The 20,448-nt window shown below is 47.4% G+C and overlaps 2 protein-coding genes across 6 annotated transcripts in view; one reads left to right on the top strand and one right to left on the bottom strand.

Annotated features, from left to right (window-relative positions):
* Positions 1-20,448, top strand: part of LOC105084153 (kinesin-1 heavy chain) — a 46,061-nt gene that overhangs the window by 22,260 nt on the left and 3,353 nt on the right. Inside the window, exons 6-7 of one of the 5 annotated variants that reach the window (XR_012504130.1) lie at positions 7,477-7,659; positions 8,252-20,384. The exons of 1 other annotated variant lie outside the window; for it this stretch is intronic. The gene's annotated coding sequence lies outside the window, so the exon portion shown is untranslated. Of the gene's footprint in view, positions 1-5,625; positions 6,236-7,476; positions 20,385-20,448 lie in introns of those variants that run through there. 3 more of the 5 variants (XR_012504131.1, XR_012504128.1, XR_012504134.1) reach the window with 3 other exon arrangements.
* LOC123614610 (CUB and sushi domain-containing protein 2-like) overlaps positions 10,866-20,448 on the bottom strand; it is a 131,471-nt gene continuing 121,888 nt past the window's right edge. The window contains exon 4 of the mRNA XM_074358031.1: positions 10,866-11,001. Within this exon, the coding sequence (XP_074214132.1) occupies positions 10,994-11,001 (8 nt within the window). The 3' untranslated portion in view covers positions 10,866-10,993. The remainder of the gene's footprint in view (positions 11,002-20,448) is intronic.

Here is a 20,448-nt window from a genome sequence, read left to right as displayed (position 1 = left end):
AGATCAGGGCAGGCCCAGGTGAGGGAAACCAGGAGCTGGTAGGCCCACATAAGGGCATGTCCAGCTCAGGTCAGACACAGAAGAGGGCAGACCCAGGAGAGGGCAGCACCAGGTGAAGGCAGGCCCAGGAGAGGGCAGGCCCACATGAAGTCAGGACCAGGTGAAGGCAGGCTCAGGAGATGGCAGGACCAGGAGAGTGCAGGGCCAAGAGAGGGCATGCCCAGGAGATGTCAGGCACAGGGGAGGGAATGCCCAGGAGAGGGCTGGCCCTGCAGAGGACAGGGCCAGGTTAGGGGAGGCCCAGACAAGGCTGGCCCAGGAGACAATAGTCCCAGAAGAGTGCAGGCCTGAGCTCTCCTGGGCCTGCCCTCAACTGATCCTGCCCTTTCCGGGCCTGCCCTCAACTGATTCTGCCCTCTACTAGGCCTGCCCTTACCTTTCCTGCCCTCCAACTGGCCCTGTCCTCTCCTGGTCCTGATAGGAGAGGGCATGCACAGGTGAGAGCATAAACAGCAGAAGGCAAGCTGAGGAGAGCGCAGGAAGAAGAGAGTGAAGGACCAGGCGAGCGCAAGCCCAGGAGAGGGCAGGACCATGTGAAGGCAGGCCCAGAAGCTGGCATGCCAGGAGAGGGCAGTCCTTGGAATCAGCAGGGTGTGGTCCTTACATACCGCTCTGTTTATCCCTGCGCCTGAGCATCTGTCCATGTTTATGGGCCATTTGTATTACCTTTCCTGTGAATTTTCTGCTGCTTCCTAGGACAGCCTCAGCTAATAGAGGTGCAAGAGCTCGGGGCTGAGTCCAGCACACGAAGGACCAGCTACACCATCAGCGTCCAAGGCAAAGTGAACACGTAGGGCCCCTTGTCAAAGTGTGATTAACAATTTCAAGAGTATTCAACCAGAACAGGTCCCTTGCCTGTGAAGCTGGTTCTGGGGACATGTGAGGTACTCAATTATGTGTTGTTTGCATGTGAATGCCGCTGAAGGGTTTGGTCCTCAATTTAAGAGCATTCAAATTCTTGGATCGCATGAGTAGCTCAGACTCTCAGAATCTGCCTTTAAAGAGGACAGTGAAGAAGAGGCTTTGGAAGGCCCTCCCCTGCATGTCCCAGCCTCCCTAACACCTCCCTCTGATTAGGGCTGGCCCCAGACACTCTAGTTTCCCCTAATGGCCCATTAAGGCCCCATAAGCCAAGACTTACCTAAGTCCTTTTGTGTGAATCCAGGAGAAAAGCTGCCCAGAAATCCTCTTACAGAGGTTAAGTCTACAAGAATGTGGAGCCAGAGGAGACAATAACATGTGAGGGCAGGTCTTCCCTGGGTGAACAGAGAAGCAGGCTTGTGGCAGGCAGACAGCCTTGAAATGGGGTCTCCCAGCTGGGCTCACATTTGCAGGGTCACTGGTAACTAGATTTTTTTTTTTATCTTGGACAAACCCCTTACCCTCTCTGAGGTCTTCCCCTGGTTCTTTAAAATTAGATGAGGGCATCCGGACAAATATCCAAGGATATGCATCATGGCATTGTTTATATTCAAAGAAAAAAAAGAGAAGAAAAGGAAACATAAATGTCCTTCAACAGAGAATTTTAGAAAATTAAATATTGCTAATTGGCAGGGGAGAATTCTATGCAATGGTGATGCCACAGAAGATTTCTTTTAAAAGATGTCAAGTAAAGGCTTTTACGCTTTTTTTTTCTCTTGAAATGCACTGACAGTGTCAACAGAGAAAGACAAAGACATAGGGGAGTAAAAGCTGCATCTTTGGCAAGAAGATGGTCCCAAGCACGAGCCATTAGGCATATTGGACAAACTGCAGAATCTGGACCTAAATGAAGGGGAATGCTAACAGTATCCTCAGACCCTCAGCCAAATGCAGATTTCCCTAAAATCAAGTATCTCGAGGCCCCGAAAGGCTTCAGTAAACTTTGGATGAGACTGACAAGACGTCAGAATGTGGACCAGCCGGGGAGAACTGGGAGTGTCCAGCAGAGACCCTTACAGTCCTAGAGGCAGGAAGGGAGGTGAGGAAGCTGGGGAAGAGGACCTGCTGCCTCTCTTCCTAATGACCTACGGCCCCGCCTCTGTCCTGGGGAGGCTGCAGAATAAGGCAGCGAATGAGCGAGGTATCCACCCCCCAGATCACCACGGAGAACTTCTGGCACAGAGTCAATCAAAATACTGGATTTGTTGTGAGAATATCTGAGGCACAAAACCTAATCTGCAATGCAGAACTGATCAGTTCATAATCCTTCATTTTCCCAGGTCCCAGCATTCTGCATGGTATTTTTCAGCAAATATTTAGTCCTATTTAAAAAACAGAGCTAATTAGTAGGGAACCATCGAGAGAAATAGAAGAAGAAATCACAAAATAAACAAAATAAGAAAGAAAGAAATTAATAAAGTGAATGGCTATGGAAAACCTATACCTCAGAAGGAATTAGCAAAAGAAACAATATGAGTTCAGAACAACAGGGTTCTCTAGTCTCAAAGAATTAGAGTTTTTTAGAAAAGAAATTCAAAAAAGAGTTTCAAGGATCTAAAAAGGAAATTGTAAGATAGGCAAAAGACATGGAAGGCGAGTTTGTGGAGCAGGGTGGAAAAAAAGATCACAATGGAAGCAACTGAAGAAGGAAGGGGAGAGGGTGGGAAAAGAGGAGGGCGAGGAGGAGAAGGGGAGGGGGGAAGGGAAGGGAGAATGGGGGATGAATGAATCAACCACATTTGAAAACCCAAATCAGGAACTTGGCAGGCAAGTTTGGGAAACTTAATATAAATAAATGGAAACAATCAGATAAATAAACATGGTTACAGAGAAGATCACAGATATGGAATATTGATGAAAGACACCCAACATATCCATCGGGGAAAAGATCCAAAGACAAAAATCAATGAAAACATGAAGTAGAAAGGGCTGAATGTGAAGGTCAAAAGGGCACATGATGTATCCAAGACTTTTCTGTACAGTAATCACCTGGCGATGCTACTGAATTCCAAGGAAAAAAGATGAATCCGTGGGCCTTCAGGGAGAAAAACCAAGCTAAACGAGAGAAGTCAGTCTGGTTAGCCTTAGATCAATCCAGTTGAGCTTTGAGAATTATGACTTAAAAACGGTATACCCAGTGACGTTATCACCTCAGTGTTTAGATAACAAGCCAACTTTCTTGAGCTTATAGGAATTTAGAGAATACAGTGCTCATGAGCCCTTCTTGTACAAGGTACTTGACAGTGAACTTCAACAAACCAAGAGCCCAATCAAAATACAGAACTCTGGAATATAAAATAGGTGGTAAGAAGATGGGTGGGTGAGTGTTAAGTCCTTTTATAACTATAGAGTTTTTATAAAAATTTTGTGTAAAATTGCACAATCATGAAAGTGACTGTATAGGAGAAAATATAAATGTTATACACTTTGCCAGGTCAAATAATGTTTTAGAATATTTAACCAGGAGATTGAGGACATGAGAACAAGTATAAATGCCCTAACCTCCTCATCTTTCAAGGCAGGGGGTTGATAAATATTGTAAAATGAATAATAATAAAAATAATAGTAAAAAATAACAATAATAGTCATCGTGACTGCAGTTTCTCAATGTGTTCTTTAATCTTTGTTCTTCACTTTAGAGGTGTATTTAGAGGTGAAATTTAATAATTCCTTCCATTTTTCTTTAATTTTTTTCCATCTTGAATTCAAGTGAAATTTTCAAAAAGTAAAAATAAAATGGAGAATGTGCAGCAATTTCATTTTTTCTAGAATTCTTCTTTCCAGCGATCTCAAGAGCTGGTTTTCTCCCTAGGTGGCTGGAAGTCCAGGATGACTCTCTCAAAATGTTAACAGTGTTTGACGTTCAGATTGTTGGAATTTTGTGCAATTCCAAGGTGCACAACTGATACGTATTTATAACTTTACTGTATCTCTTTAATGTTCATAATAGGCATGACTCATTTAAAAAGAATAAAAATCCTGAGTTCTTTTCACATGCAGATGAATGCCCCTACCCAGGGCCTATCTTAGGGCAGTGGTGGGAACCAGCTTTAGACAGACTATCAGGTTCAACTTTCTGCCAGTCTATTAGTTCCTTGGTGCCTCAGCTTCCTCACCTGTAAAATGGGGACAATAATAGTCCCTAGCACCTGTCTCAGGATAGTTTGGAGAAGTAAGTAACATAATGATCATAAAGTGCCAGGCAATGGAAATGCTTAGTAAATGTTCTATTCAGAGTGGCCACAAAGTCTCAGTGATGCTAATAAGAGGTGATTTGTATGCTTCCTTCTATTCTCCACATAAATTTAAAATGTCCCCACATTCTTTGAGGACCGGTGGCTGACGGCTGTCTTTAAGTCTTCAACTGTTGTTAGGCAGAGCTGTTATTCAACAAATAATTAGCAAAGGACCTAATTTCACACAGGGGGACTCTGTGGCCACTCTGAATTGTTCTATAGGTATTGCCACATAAATCCGTTCTCGCTAGCTCTGTTAACTGAATATATAAAATTTTCAAAAATTGTTTTAAGTAGTTCTAAAACAGCCTATGTGGCTAGATGGCAATGGATAACAGGCCATTTGTAAATAGGTCCTGAGTCAGCAGTGGGCAACGTGGGTCAGCTGAAGGCAGGTGTGGCTGGGAGGGGAGGGGGCAGGCTGGTTCTGCCTCCCCCAACCCAAAGAAACGATTCCGGTGAAGATCATCTCTGGGTCTCTGCCCTGAGCCTGTAAAGGTAAAAAGTAGGAGCCAAGGTCTAAGTGACCTCCAAGGGGACACTTCTGCGACTTCATACCAACCCCTCTCCCTTCTCTGACCTCCCTTCTCTCCAACCCCCCACCTCCAGCTACCCCCCACCCCCAGCACACACACACACACACACATACCCTCTTCCCAGGTACTTAGGGGCTGGAGGAGAATTATCCTAACAGCAGCGCTGAGATTTGTGGAATTACATCTCCTCCTTCCCCTTGAGGCCTTAACAGAGGAATTGGATTTAATCTGTGAGAAAAAGTGCTCTTGTTTCCTGGTGGGAAAAACAGAAGCTTTTGATTTCCATGAGATAAGGTCCCTTTGTGGTAACACAGTTTTGTGCCTTTCTGTCATTGCTTTTTACAAGGTGACTAATAAATAATCCTCATTACACAAACACAGCCTGCATCCATCACGCCCAGACTGCAGGCACTGAGGGATGATCCCTAATGGGTAATAATAATAGCTACCATTTATTGATTGGGCACTGGGTACCAGGCACTGGGCTAAGCATCCCCATGCATTATCTTCACTGAAGATACGGTCTCTCCTCTGCCTCTTCCCTCCTGTCAGTGCACTTAGGCTGCCCTGAGCCTCTCCAGCTATTTTGTTCCTTCTCTATAGAGACTCGTGTCCCCTTGGTGGGGACGTGCCCAGTGGCAGCCCCAACCTGGCAGGGCACTGAAGCAATGCCTCTTCCTCTCTATGTCCTCAATCACTCTGTTGGGCTATTTCAGACTGGCCCTTCCTTGAACAGAAGTGCTAAGAGTCAAGTCTTAGATTAAATGTGGGTGGAAGAACTCTGGTTCTATGCCCAAGAGTGGACAGCTACAGCTTTTATCTGTCCGGCATTTCTCTCTCCCCATTGAAGAACTGCCTTGCTTCCATCCCAGGTGGCTCTGTGTGAACTGTCAATCCAATCGCAACATCCTGCCAGTCTTCTAACCACACAAACATGGCATCTCACCCTCAAGCCACTATGATTTCTCTTGGAGGTGGTACATAACCCAAGCATGGCCAACAACAGTTTTTCCGTATAGGTTCTACATGGATGCAGCCTCTTACTCCACCATCATGTAGGCCCAAGGCACCCAGAAGCCGTCGTGTTGCCACATAAAAGACATAAGGCAGAGCTGAAAGAGGAGGACTGTCCCAGTAACACTGGATCCAGCTATTCCTGAAGCCGTCCATTCTCTGGACTTCCTTGGAACCTAAGCGAATAGATTCCCTTTCATGTTCAAGTTTCTTTGACTGGGCTTGCTGTCATGAACCACCAAAAGAATCATGGAAGCATGAGAGTGAAAGATAGTTTCACTGGAATCCAGCCAGCTCGTGAGAGCATTTGGAGCCACAGCTTTATCTAGTAATCAAGGGTTCCTGTGCCAGCTTCATTCTCTGTATATATACCATAGTTCCTTGATTTGAACGTGCCATCAGTAATGACACCCGTTGTCAATTTAATTAGAGCTTCCCTTTTTTGGAAAAAGAAAACTACACCATGAACTGCATGTGTTGGTTGTTTAAAGGTTTGCTTTGAGTTCAGAAGGGTTAAACTATTCAGTGGAGTGTAGACGGGCAGGGAGTCCATCTTAGAATCAAGGAGAGAGAGAGCTTCCCTAGAGGATTTTTCAGGAAGGGATAGTCTAAGGTAGGTTCCAGGTAGTCCTGCAACCTAGGCAAATACCATCTTAATTCCACTCAATTCTGTTATTTCCAACACTCTCCTACACCTGGGAGCATGGTGTGGTTCTGACAGAAGGTTCCCTCTCTGGCTCTGGACTCACAATCCTCACTCTCCCTCCCTCTTGCACAGCACACACTTCTGCCTCTGTCCCTTCTAGGCAGGGCTGGGCAGCCCAGGTCCTGCTGCTACTGGTCATTCGCCAGTTACCACTGCAGACAGTGCACATGGCGAGGCTGCCGCGGGAGCACAATCTCCCACCACTTGCCATCCACGGCTCTTCCTACTGACGTGGGCAATCCATGAGCCGAGTCCCCATTTAGGGATAAACGATCTCTCCATAGGGAAGCTAATCAGATCTGAGATGGAGAAGTCTTCCCAGAGAAATACAGCTTGCCCAGACAGATGCACTTTCAGCTACGGTGCCTTCCCTGCCTCGGCCAAGAGGCTGAGCCGGGAGGAGAGGGTTCCTTCCTGGACGTGATAGGTCCTGTGCTCACTTCTGGCATGGGCATTTCATGGGACCCTCTGATGATGGAAATGCAGATGGTGCTTAGGATACAGGAGAGAACTTCATTGGGAAAGAAAGGGAGACTTTTAAGTGCTCCTAAAACCTCACTGACCAGGACTCCTCCTAATTCCCCTATATATGGCTGTTCCATGACACGTTTGCAATTAGATGTGACCCATGCAGCCCCTGCAGGGGCAGAGAGGTCATTAGAAGGTAGAGTCCAAATTACAAATGTGGCCACAGGCTCAATGTCACAAGTCAAGGGGAGCCCACTGAGCTGGAGCCACCTTTGCGCTCGCCTGGGTGGCCTGGTGTACGACTGGGCTCCTGCCTCCATTTCCCTGACTGGTGCTTCAGCTCCCCTAAGACTGGAAACTTATTTAATCTGGTCACCAAGCCTGGGACCCTGATGCTCTGCTGAGCTCAGACAATCTTTCTTCCATGGATAGCCCCTGCTCCTCTGCCACCTTGGATTTATATTCCAGTGGGACCTATGCAGCCCCCTTCCCAGGGACAAATGTAAATCATGACGCTGTCCTCTCTGCCATCCAGATATGTCTTCTGTGATGCCTGAGATCAGGGATGACAAAAATAGCACACGTGCCACCATTCCTCCCATCCATGCCCATGCAGGCATCACTGACTGATCTCTGAACTCTTCTCAGTGAATCTAGATGACGCCTCAATACATAGTCCTTGGCAGCCACCACCAGTTGACTGATACTGGCATTCAAGGTGAGAGCCATTTGCCCTTTTTGCTGGACCCTTCTATCCATCCACACGAGGCCCTCTGTCTTTTAGGCTCCAACTTATCTTGGTTCATCACTAAGCCCATCTTGATTCCTAGCCAAATCAGACACCTTTGGGGCAGTCCTCCCAGGCCACCTCACCCGATTCCCTCAGTCCCTAACTTGGAGGCTAACATCCTGCCTCCTAGGAGGGACACACTCCCCATTGCACCTGGAGAATTCTGTGGCAGCTCAACCCTACCCACACCTGCTCTGATTATTCTAGGAGCTTCGACCAAGGGCTGCCACCAAGCCAGCTGTTTATAATCCACCCATCCCATCCCAGTTCTGATTACCTGACTCCAGTTCCCCATCCCACCCTGGGGCCAGAGGAATTTTTTCTACAGTACAAATAACGGTGAAGATGGGTGAGCAGCCCGCGCCTCCGGGGTCTCAGGACCAGAGGTTCTGGGCTCATCCCTCATGTCCACGTTTGTGATTGCTGGTTACGAGCCTGTCTGTCTTACTGGGTTGTGAGTTCCCAGAGGGACCAAAGGACCTGATCCTGCTCATCTTCATTTTTATCTTATTATCAGCAGAAGTCAGGGATGGAAAAAGGAAGGCACCTCAGTTCATTCTTGGAAACCGGCTCGGGAAGTTTCTGCTCTCTGTCTCAACTTTTCCCCGGGGACCTCTGGCCACATCCAGGGTGGGGACATGAGCATTCCCACAGCCCTGGCTGTGGGAGAGTGGAAACCCTCAAGGAATAACAAGAAAGCACTGAGGAGGAGGGTAAGCGTCCTCCAGGGAGCCAGCTGGCCAGACTATGTCCAGCATGGGCTCTGTGAACACTCTGCCAGCTCACTGCCTGCAGAAAGTCTGCTTCTTGTCTGGAGAGAGGCAGGTTCCATGAACAACAGAGCATCCTGGAATATAAGTGAAGCCCCAGAGCACCCCAGCATCTGCGCCTAGAAGTACATCCAAGAGGATATGCAGGGAACTGGCCGTCCCCAACCTGAAATGCCGTCTCTTTCTCCCTCTCTCTCTGTGTCTCTCTCTGTCCAGGACTCACATGCCCCTGAGCTTTGTTACCTCGTCAGGCCTGACTCAGCCTCCTGGGGGGTGCCCTGCTCTGTGGCAAATGCACAGGTGCACTTGCTCGGTCCTCAGTGAGTGAGTAGCAGGTCCAGAGCCCCAGACCGTGGCCATGAAACAACAGTCTCCTGCAAAACAGGAGCTCTTCTACGATTCCTCCAGCTGCTGGGATGCGGGCAACCCCTCAGGACTGGCATCCTCTGACCCCTGTTGGTGAACCATCTTTTCCTTGTCAAGCTGGTGAACCACTGTTGAAACATGTTAATATTCAGTGTCAAGGAGGGTGTGAGGAAATGGGTATACGTTGCCGGCAAGAATAAAAATCCTTCCGGAAAGCAATTTGAAACTGCCTACCAAAAGTCTTTGAAATAGCCGTGCCCTTATGGATTTATTCTAAGCAGACAATCGGCTGCACCCAATGATTTATGTATAAAAATTTTTCACTGCAGCTTTATCTATCACAGGAGAAAAGTGGAAACAATTTAAATTTTAAACACAGGGGATTGGTTAAATGTATACCAATATAGATATATTATATATATTTAAAGTTCTAATTTTATGCTCACATATACACACAAATGCCTGAAAGGCTAAATAGCGACATATTAATTGTGGTCCTATCTAGAGGGTCAGATGAGAGCTGATTGTAATTTTCTTTGTGCTTTTTGTGTGTTTCCCCATTTTGCCCCATGAACATGCAATACTTTCATAATCTGTAAAAGCAAGACATGTGCTCTTGAAAAACACCGAGCATCTCCAAGTCTGGCTGTTAAGCCTCAGTTTGAGTATAAATCTTTTGACTCTTTGAAAAAGCCTAGAGATCTCACTGAAACTAACAAATGATGATGCTTTATAAAGCACGCAAAACACAATCAGGCTCTGAAAGGTGCTGCCAGTTCTCTGCGCTTATCAGTCAGTGGGCACAGGTGAGAAACAGAATGCACAGCTGTGCCTGGCACGTGATGTTTCACCAGGCATCTTCCCGCAGGTTCCTCGTTTCGCCTCCCCAAATACCGCGTGAACAAGGCATGACAGGTATTAGCACTAACCCCGTTTTTATAGAGGAGGAAATGCAGGTCATTCAAGCTGGTCGCTCCGGTGAGGAGCCCGGCGGGGCGTGATCCCGGTGTCCTGACTCCCATGCCCTCAGCAGTGCCGTGCTGCCTCTTGTCATCTGGAGCACGGTGGATGGGCAGAAGTTTCTGGGAACCAAGATGGCCAGGACTAGGCAATGACCTAGATGAAGTCAGTTGACTTTCATCCAGCTGAAGGCAGTCTCTAGTGGTCTGCCACAGGGCTCTGTCATTGTCCTGGCCTGTTCAGTAGAACTAAGCAGAACAACAGGTTTAGGTACCAAAAACATCTCTCTCAACTAACCACATAGGACATGGTCATCCATTTCTCTCCTTTCCAGCAAGCTCATTCTCAGTTTTCAAACCCACCCTTATCCCTCCTATAGGAAAAACAGACACAAACAAACCCAGGGGCTTGACATCTCCCCTTATCATTCAGACATCTCTTTGACGCAATGGAGTAAGGGAGCCCTCCATGGCTAGCTAACTCCACTCACCCCCGAGCAGTGCCCAGGGAGCCAGGTCCAGCAGACACTGACATTCGGCTACACTGACCACTGCAACTCCCCCTTCGCCTGGAGGCCCTGACCCCTTGGGACCCATGCACCTGACTCCCGGCTCCCCCAGGGCCTCCATGATGGTCTGTCAGTGTCAGCCTCTTCCTCTGCCTCCCTGGGTATCTCCCAGGGCTCCCAGCTCTGCCCCCTACTCTCCCTACTGAGACGGCCTCTCCCTAGGGGACCTCATGCTCTTTCATGGTGCCCACTACCACCTCGTGATGGTTAATTTTATGTGTTGACTAGCCACGAGCTGTCCAGATTAAACAAGATTTCTAGGTGTGTCTGTGAAGGCATTTCTGGAGGGGATCAGCATTTGAACTAGTGGATCCAGTAAAGCAGACTGCCCTCTCTAGTGTGGTGAGGCCTCATCCAAATGGTAAGAGCCTGAATACATCAAAAAGGTGGAGGAAGGAGGAACGTGCCCCTTTGTTTCCTGCCCCGCCGTTTGAGCTGAGACATTATACTCACCTTCCCCTCCTCTTGAACTGGGATTTACATCATAGGCTCCCCTGGTTCTCAGGCCTTCGGACTCAGACGAAATCACACCACTGTCTCTCCAGGGTCTCCAGCTTGCAGACGGCAGATTGTGGGACTTCTCACGTAACCATAAGAGTCAATTTCCTATAAGAAATATACATCTATGTCCTCTTGGTTCTGTTTCTCTGGAAAACCCTGACTAATCCACACATAAAATCTCATAAATCCTAAATCCACTTGGAGTGTCTTTCCTAAAACTGATTGACCTAGAATTTTCTGAATCTTTCTTTCCTTTCATTGCCTCTTGCCTCCCCTCACCGAATTTAATAAACATTAAGTCCTGCTGATTTCATTCCTCTGTGACTCAACCCTCGCCATTCCTCTCCATCTCCATCTGCATTACTGTTATTCCAGCTCAGGCCACATCATCTCACACCTGGACCAATGCATCGTTTTCCTAGGAGAGCCCCCACTTCCCATTTTGAACCTTTACAAACCACCCAGTGATCTTTCAAAACGTCTAATCATGCCACTTCCTCACTTCTAAATGCTGTTCAGTGGCTCTCTGTGGTCTGCAGGACAACATTCAGATCCTTAACGCTCACACAGGCCTCTATGGTCCAGACCCTGCCTCTTTTTAAGCACCATCTTGACTCCTTCCTTCCCTTCTAATTATTATTAATTCATTATTTACACTGAACCACATAGAGTTTTTCACACCCACCATGCTGGCCTTTGCCACTGAGTCTTGGCTCAGGCTGCCCTTTTCACCTGGAATGCCTCCCTCTCTATGTCTTTCCCCCTCCCTCAGCTCACTGGCCCTGAGCCTCTTCCTTTAAGAGGCTGTTCTTCCTTAAGACTTTTCCTTAGACTTTTTTTTAAGGGGACACCACCTCTAGGAAGCAGAGCCCAGGTAGCGAGTTGCGTTCCACAGCACCCTACCATCCGGGACTGTAATAATGACACATACCATCTATGGAGCATTTATAACATAAGAGAAGCATTTTTCTGCATTCTCCTATTGCAAAATCCTCATAATAAGTCTGTAAAGTTCTATTGTTCTCTTTACTCTAAAGATGAGGAAAGTGAGGCTTAGAGAGATGCAATGACTTCCCCAAGGTCGCAAAGGTCATAACCAATGGAGCTGGATCTGAATCCAGGTTGACAACTGCCAGAGCCCATCACATGACTCTCATTGATTTGTTTACAAGCCTCCCTCTGCCTCTTAGAGGATCCTTCTCATCCCCTGGGCCTCTGCTTTCTCTCGGAGATCTTCTGTAACCGACCCACCTTAAGTCTGGCTCGACACCCATCCTCTGCACCCCGACAGTGCCCTGTCAGCTGCATCACAGCCCTGGTCCCTGTGCGTGACTCCTGGCCCAACCCCCAGCTGAGCCTGGAGCTCCATGAGGCTCGGGCAAAGGCTGCTTTTGATCACCAGTGAATCCCCACTGCCTTGCACTATGCCAGCAATTCCTGATCAAATTACTACACGCTTTGCTTCTTTTCCCACTGGAGGCTGAGCCCTAGTCTAATAACTCTGTCTAATAACTTCTAGATGTAAAGTTGGCTGGAAGTGAACAAATGTCAAAATTGTCCAAAGTCCAGAAGTCAGCCTGGTAAACTGAGCATCAGAAGTCCCAATTTCCACCTGCTCTGGGGTGATTTTTTTTAAACACCTTTATTGTGGTGTGATTCCCGTACAGTAAACTACACGTTTCAAATGTACGATTTAATTAATTCTGATAGATGTATACACCAATGAAACCACTACCAATGAAACCACAAAATAGCTAACATTGCCATCGCTCCCCAAGAGGTGCAATTTTCGAATTCACCTGCTCTGGGGTGATGTTTTTAAATGCTTTCATCAGATGGGGAATAAAAACAAAGACAGTCTATGAGCATCCTCTCGTGAGAGTCCATCCTTTCCTCACGCTAGTTCTCTGGGCCTCTCCACCAGTTTTGTCTTTTGTTCTTTTCCAATCGTGAATGCAATGTCTATAAACATTTTCTAAACGATGAAATGAGTTGAATAAAAAAGAATAATCTGAACGTCAAGGGACCTGAGTGTTAGAAACATGTCAGCTCCTCACAGCTAGACTAGGGACAAACCACTTGGCCTGGTTGAGGTCAGTTTCCTCATCCAATTGGGAACTTAGGTGGAATGGCTGAATGTATTCTTCTAGTTGTAGAATATTCTATCAGGGCCTATGTCACCTGGCTGGTGGCCTCTCTGATTCTGCCTCCTATTCACCTTATGACCACTCATCCCCTCTAGCCACCCTTGACTCCTTACTGTTCCTTGTATGTGTCAGGCCCACCTCAGGGCCTTTGCACTTGCTGTTCCTGCTACTTGGGTCACTCTTTCCCCAGACATCCTCCTGGCTCACTTCTTCACCTCTTTCAAGTCTTTACACAATTAACATCTTCCTAAGGAGGATTCCTGGGTTACCCAATCTAAAATTGTAACCTCCACACCCTGAGCCCATCCTACCCCCTTTCTCTTTTCAGTTTGCTCTGCATTCATCAACATCTGTATCCTAAATATTTCACCCATTTGGTTTGTCCATTATCTGCTCCGTATTCTCGAATGTAATCTCCAAAAGGGCTCTTGTTTTGTTTACTGCTTTAAGCCCCAAATTTCAAATTGCATTTGGCACACAGTATGAGCTCAATAAATATGTGTTAAATGAGTACCTGGTTCTCCATCAAAAATATACAGTCCCATAAATGAAACCAGTGAAGTATCACCAAATCCCAAACAGTTCTTTCACTAATAGCTATCAGGGCTTGGGAATAGACGTGACCCGTGTGCCTCTCTCTGAGCTTGGGTGCATTTCACTGTGACCAGCACCGGCCATTGTTTTCCTGGGGCCCCCACCTGTGATGTGTCCCCAAAGCCTCCCTTTTATGAACCAATGCTTACCCTTTAGCAAAAAAAGCCCAAGGCCAAGCCCAAGCTGCAGTTTCACTAACTGTCCTCCGTGAGCTCGCCTCGGCAAGCTGACTGAGCATTCGGGGACATCTCCAAAGGCACAGCTATGGGAGCCGAGCTTAGATTGGCATTCTGGGGAACGTGGCTTTGAAAGAAGATGTCGCGGGTTTCCTTTCAAGTATTATCACTCACCGTCATGCACGTTAGGGATTTTTCAATCCAAAGTTCCCTGGGCAGCAGGTGCCCGCCAGGCAGAGATGAGCTTCTCTCCCCGTGCTGCGGGCGATCCTTTGTCTCTCTGCCACCAGCATCCTGCACCCAGGCACGCATACCACCTGTCTTGCTGCTCAGAACACAGGCCTCCTCATGTTTCTCTCTGGACCTCAGGGTAGAACCCATGAGAGCTCTCCCGCTCTCCCGAGACCCTGCATTCCTCTGCTCGGCCAACATTTCCCGAGCCCCTCCTGGGCACTGGGCACCTGCACCTGCTTCAGGAAGATATGAAGGGAGCCAGTAAGCCCCTCGGGGTGGGGACCAGCTATCCTTTGCCAAGTTCAATGCTGTCCCTGGTTCTCCGTGCTCTGCAGGCTGGCCTGCCCTCTCCCCTCGATCTCTGGAAGGAATTGAAGCTCCAGCCACTGCAAGAACTGGGGAACTGACATAACTGGTTCCCAGCGGCACACCCTGGAAAAGGGGTGATGGGCCTTCTCTGAATACCACAGGCAAATGCAGTTTGGGGGAGTAAAGAGGACCCCTCTATTTTATCTCTACTCCATCTCGGTCATCTCGTCTAACCCATGGCTTCAGACACTATCTGCAGGCTGGGAGGCTCCAACTTATACCTGCAGACAGGTTCTCCATCCAACTGCCTACCCACCAGGTCCTCCTGATGCCTGGCAGGCACCTCCCACCTCACAGTCCCAACAGAGCTCCCCATCTCGGCACCCCTGAGCCTGGCCACCAGGGGCTTCCCCACCTCGGTCAAGAGCAGCTCCACGTTGCCAGCTACTCCGGCCAAAACTCCTGGAGGCACCTTGATTTCTCCCTAACACCCCACATCCAACCCGCCAACCAACTTTGTTGGCTCCACCTGCAAAATCTACCTGGAACTGGCCCACTTTTCACGCCCTCCACTGCTACTGCCCTTGTTGTGGGTCTCTTATCTATCTGTCCCCTGCATCTCTGCAGCTGATGCCTGCCAGTCTCCCCGCCCTCACCCTTGCCCTCCTTTGTAGGTCGGATCAGGCCATCCTCTGCTCAGAACCCGCCAGTGGGGCCCATTATGCTCAGAGTAAAAGCCAAGTCCTCCCCACAGCGCGGAGGCTGTGCCAGACCTGGCCCATTACTCTCTCTGACTTCATGAAATCCTACCTGTCTCCCACCACTTGCTCTACTCTGGCCACGCTGCCGCATCGCTGTTCTTCAAACACGCCAGGCAAACTCTTACCCCGGGGAGCTGAGGGGGCTGCTGACTCAGCCAGGAGATTCGCCAGCAGAGGGTGGTACGGAGCCCACCAAGCAAGCGCCCACCATGCCGCCTGCCCCCTCCCTCAGGTAGTGATCACACTGCAACACAGCTGTTTGATTTCTTATCTGTCTCCCCACCTAGATCATGACTGTGCAAGTCCAGGACCAGGTCTTGCCCATCTGTGTTTTCCCAGGCCCCATTCAGAGTAGATATTCAAGGCGTATTTATGGATGGATGGATGGATGGACCAAAAAGCTAGGTTTTCAATAACTTTTACACTGTTTGTGACATTTTCTCCTCTTGATGCTTGATTGGACAGTGAGGGACCAGGAAATATGCTCTGTGTCCCAAGAAGCCTCAGGCAGAAGCCAAGAAGTCCATGTGCTGCCTCGAAGCAGCATCTTTGCTGTTCTCCAAGACTGCTGAGTGCAGCACAGAAAAGTGGACACTCTCCCTGGCTCAGGAAAGGTGAAGCTGCTGAAACCACAGCCCCCTAGACATATTTCCCAAGGCAGGTGGGGAATCTTCCCATATCTCACCTTCCATTTTAGATGGACACGGAGGCCTTAGAAGAGTTTCACATGGTCCCAGAGCAAGAAGGGAACCGGAGGAGGAAGTAAACTCTACCCCTCTGGGCTTGGTGATAGATGAACACGGCAGTTATCTCTCTGTGCTCATATATTAAGTCTATTTTACAGATGAGGAAACTGAGGCTCTGAGCTATTATAAAGCATTCCCCAGGTAACACACAATGCATGACAGATGAACACAAGAACTATTTTGTTCCAAAACTACAAGCTCATTCTACTGTCCCGGCTGTTTCCTGTTTCCCCCTGCCTCCAGAAAAGGGTGGGAGACTAGGTAGGTGAAAGGCAGGAGCAGGCACTGCAGACACTGGCTCTAGGCTTACCCGTGCCTGAGGAAGGCTGATGCCCCAGGTGAGGCTGCCCTGCCTTCTCAAGCCCTCTGCAGCTTCCTGGATCATGCAGGGCTGCAGCAGTTCCACCGGGGCTAGAATGCGGGTCAGGAGAGGGTTGTAGGATGGGGGGACTGGCCATGTGCCTGTATCACTGCAGTCTCACTGTTACAGGGACTTGATTGGCAGGGCCCAGGGCAACACTAGAGATTAGAAAATGCTTGGGAATCAAAGTCAATCGAATTAATGGATGGGGAGTTGCTGATTTAAAGTCATGAGTTACAGGATCACAGAGCCATTGAATTAGCAACTCTGAGATTTGTCGTGAATTTTCGAAGACGTCTAGGGAAACAGCCTATCCAGTTCAGCCAAGCTTCTTGCATCAAAGAAATTTCAGCAGGAAAAGAACCTGGGTGCCTGTACCTGGGGTCCAGGAGTTCAATCTAGTGTGGCTGGCCACTGGCATAACCTGTTTCTGAAGTTTCCTGCTCTGTTGTTTTGTTTTGTTTTTTTTTTTAACAAAAGTCCATTTGCATTTGACTCACCTCCCTCTCTCTTTCTCTCCATCTCTGTGTGTGTGTGTGCTTGCATGTGTTTTTTTCTTTCTCAGTGGTGAATAAAATAGGAGTGCATTGTACCATTGATAGAATGTTAAATATACACTAGTTTGAGAGGTATGTTAACAGCATCTCTAGCAGACCTTGATAAATCAAACCCTTGCTTGATCACCTCTAGAGATAGAGAACTCACTACCTCACAAGGCAGCCTACTCCAACTTATGACAATGAAGGCCATGGAAAATTTCTTCTTGATTCTTGGCTGAAATTCACTGCTCAGAGGGGCATCTTCTCAGGAACACAGGCCTCCTCTTGTTTCTCTCTGGACCTCGGAGCAGAACCCATGAACTCTCCCACTCTCCCAAGACCCTGCATTCTTCTGCTCAGCCAAGATTTCCCGAGCTCCTGCTGGGCGCTGGGCACATCTATTCATTGGACATTGTTCTCTTTGGAGTAATCCAGAAAAAACATTTATTTGTCTTTTCCATGACAAATTATCAAGTCACTTCCAGGTCTTCCTTTTAATTGTTCTTTGTGGGATCATCACTACGTCCCTCGTTCGTTTCTCCCAAACACCTGTTCTGTGCTGGGTCTTATGGGAGATACAGTCCATGACCCTTGAAAGCACCTTGTCCTGATCATTCCTTTATTATGTGGGGAGTCTATACGTCTATCCATCCAGCCATATGATAATCAGCTCACCTCAATCACAGCCAAATGAAATTTCTATGTAGTTTTCACAGACACCAGGACTTCATTGCTGTTGATTTTGCTTTACTCTTTGATTCTGAATTTTCTATTTGCTCTTTATCACATAGTCAGCACTAGAGAACTCATAAAGTGGAACTTAAAATTAAAAAATCACCACAGTCCCACTGCCCTCCCATATCAATTATTTCCTTTTTTATTTCCATCCTGTCCCTGTCCATATAAGACCTAGTTTCCATGGTGGTAATAAATATGGGGAAATAATTCTGTATTCTGCTTTTTTCACTGAAAAAGATCATAGACATCTTTCTGTATCACTAAATAATGCTATTATAATTGTAATTAGCTGCATAAATCCATCAGGTAGATATACCATAATTTCCTAGCCAGTCCCCTATTGTTGGACGTTTTTACAGTGTCCAATTTTTCATCATTATAAATAATGCTGAAATCAACACTTTCATGCATATAACTTTCTTCTTCTGTTGAATTATTTCTGTAGGATATAATCCCAGGAGGGGAATTACTGGGTCAAATGACAGGAGCACTTTATGACTCTTGATACACGTTGTCAAATTGGATTCCCAAAGGACTAATTTCCATCGCCACCAGCAATGTGTGAGCATTCCATTTCTCTGCAACGACCCAGCACTGTATCATGTCCTCACAAGGCTCTTCTAGCTAATTTACTAGGGATAAAGTGTTGTTTCATTGTTTTAATTGAAATTACTTTGATTACTAGCAAGACTGAATAGCTTTCCTGTGTGCTTACTTGCTGACTCTATTTCCTCTGGTGTGAACTCCAGATAGCTTTCTTACCACTTCGGGGCTGGTTACATAATATCGAGATTAATCCTTTCCGGCCATATTTGGCATAATATGATTCAACGTCAGCTGTGTTTCTTTCTTTTGGATGGTTTCTATTTACATTTGAATATAGATTAGTGCATCATTTCCTGTTGTTAGATCTTTCAAAGTAAAAACCTTGGCATTATTGTCAATTGTAGTGGAATACTTTATTTTGACCCAATTGTCCCAGCTTTGTGAAACTATTTTATTTTTTGCAGGCTGAAGTAAAAAATCCTGGGTTCAAACTCACATTCTACCTCTTAATGAGCTGTGTGACCTCAAGCAAGTTACTTAACCTCTCTGTGCCTTATCAGCAAAATGGGGATAATAATAGTGCCTACCTCATAGGACTGTTGTGTAGATTTAATGTTAAAATGTAAGGCACTTATAAGAGTACCTGGCACCTGATAAGAGCTGAAGTGATGTTAGCTTTCATTGCCATCCTTACAATGATCGCTGTCCAATGCATTTGCTCTTCCTCCCTGCTCTGAATCCTCTGCAAAATTTCCAAGTGTGCTCTCTACAGCTTCATCAACATTGCTTATAACTGGAGACCACAGTCCTTGAACATTCAACTATTCACTACAACTTTTTCTTTTTTCTTTTTTTTTTTTTTTTTTTTGCTTGTTTGGGTTTTTTGGGGGAGAGGGCGTGGTAATTAGGTTTATTTATTTATTTTTAATGGAGGTACTGGGGTTTGAACTCAGGACCTCATGCATGCTAGACATGCACTCTACCACTGAGCAATACCCTTCCCTGTCATTGGGACTCCTAAGGTGAGCTTGTTCAGTGGGTTGCAGTTACATCATGAATGTCTGTAGACCAGACAAGACTATCATAAATAGTTTCACTTAAGCCATCAGGAAAGCCAAGCTGCTCCACATGTGGGACATTCCTTTTCTTCCAGCAGCTTAGGTCCCCATCCACAGGGAATGTGGGCAGGGTGGGGTGAGCCCGAGGATAGCTCTCCCCTTGTCCTGGCACTCTCCCCGGTACTGATGAAGGTCTGGGCACATTCTGAGCTGGATAATGGTCCCCACCTGTGACCGGCTCCTTTGCCTCTGGTTCCCCCTGCCCTCCTCATCATCTCTAAAGCAGAAATCTCAGAGTCACCTCCCTGCTTCAGACCCTTTGGTAATGGGCTCCCTCTGTGAATAAAGCCCCAGGCTCCTTCCGGGGCCTCCCAGGCCCTGCACGAGCTGACCCCTGACCCCTGTCCAGCTCAGCTCCTGCCGCCCCCATTTCTCATGCTTTACACATGGTTCCCCACCTCAGGATTCCTTGCATGTCTCAAATACAGACACTCTTTCTTTCTTCTGGCCTTTGACTTCATTCATTCATTCCTTCATTCATTCACCAACTATTTCTTAAGCACCTAACATAGGTCATAACCTGTTAAGAAGCTAAGGATTCAGCAGAGAACAATAACAATGCAAAAGAGACAAAAAGACCCTGACTCCAGAAAACTCACCTTTGGTAGGGGAAACAGACAGTAGGCAAGTAAACAAATAATTGTATCATACATCAGGGGGTGACGGGAAGTGATGGGCTGGGGTGGCTGTGTTAACTCCTGTGGTCAGGAAGGCCTCTTTGACAAGGGCAGTTTCAGCAGACACCTGAACAGGAAGAGGTCCCCAGGAAGAGGGCCATGGGGCCACCAGGGTCCAGAAGTACAGGCAAAGGGAACAGAATGTGCAGAGGCCTTGAGGCTGCAACGTGCTTGGCTTGCTCGTTCCCCGGCCCCCTCCACTTCACAAGACTAACTCCTGTAATTTAATGCACTATCAAGTCCAATCGGCATGACTCCGAAAATGTGCTGGATAAAGGTCTTAATGGAGGGCTGGACGTGAAGAGCTGGAAGGAAGGTTGAAAAGCAGGGAAGGAAAGCCATTGTCTGCAAGACAGGGTCTCAGGCAGCATCAGTGGCCTCAGCAAGACTAGGCTGGGGCCGGTAGGTCCTGGGAGGCGCTCCAGCATCATGTCCTGCGCCCCCTGCCTCTCCAGGGCCCCTCCTTTCTGTGGGGTCGGAAGATGTGGAACTTGGGAAACTGTATGGAACTCATCTGGGGAGGCAGCACCGAGTGGCAAGAGGTGGGCTTTGGAACCAAACCAGTTTTCAAACTGCTCATAACCCTCAGGTGCTGTATAACCTCAG

This window comes from Camelus bactrianus, chromosome 35, assembly GCF_048773025.1.
Source record: "Camelus bactrianus isolate YW-2024 breed Bactrian camel chromosome 35, ASM4877302v1, whole genome shotgun sequence".
In the NCBI taxonomy this organism is placed as follows: Eukaryota; Metazoa; Chordata; class Mammalia; order Artiodactyla; family Camelidae; genus Camelus; species Camelus bactrianus.
The sequence above is the reverse complement of the archived record's forward strand: the minus strand, read 5'-3'. Positions and strand labels throughout refer to the sequence as shown.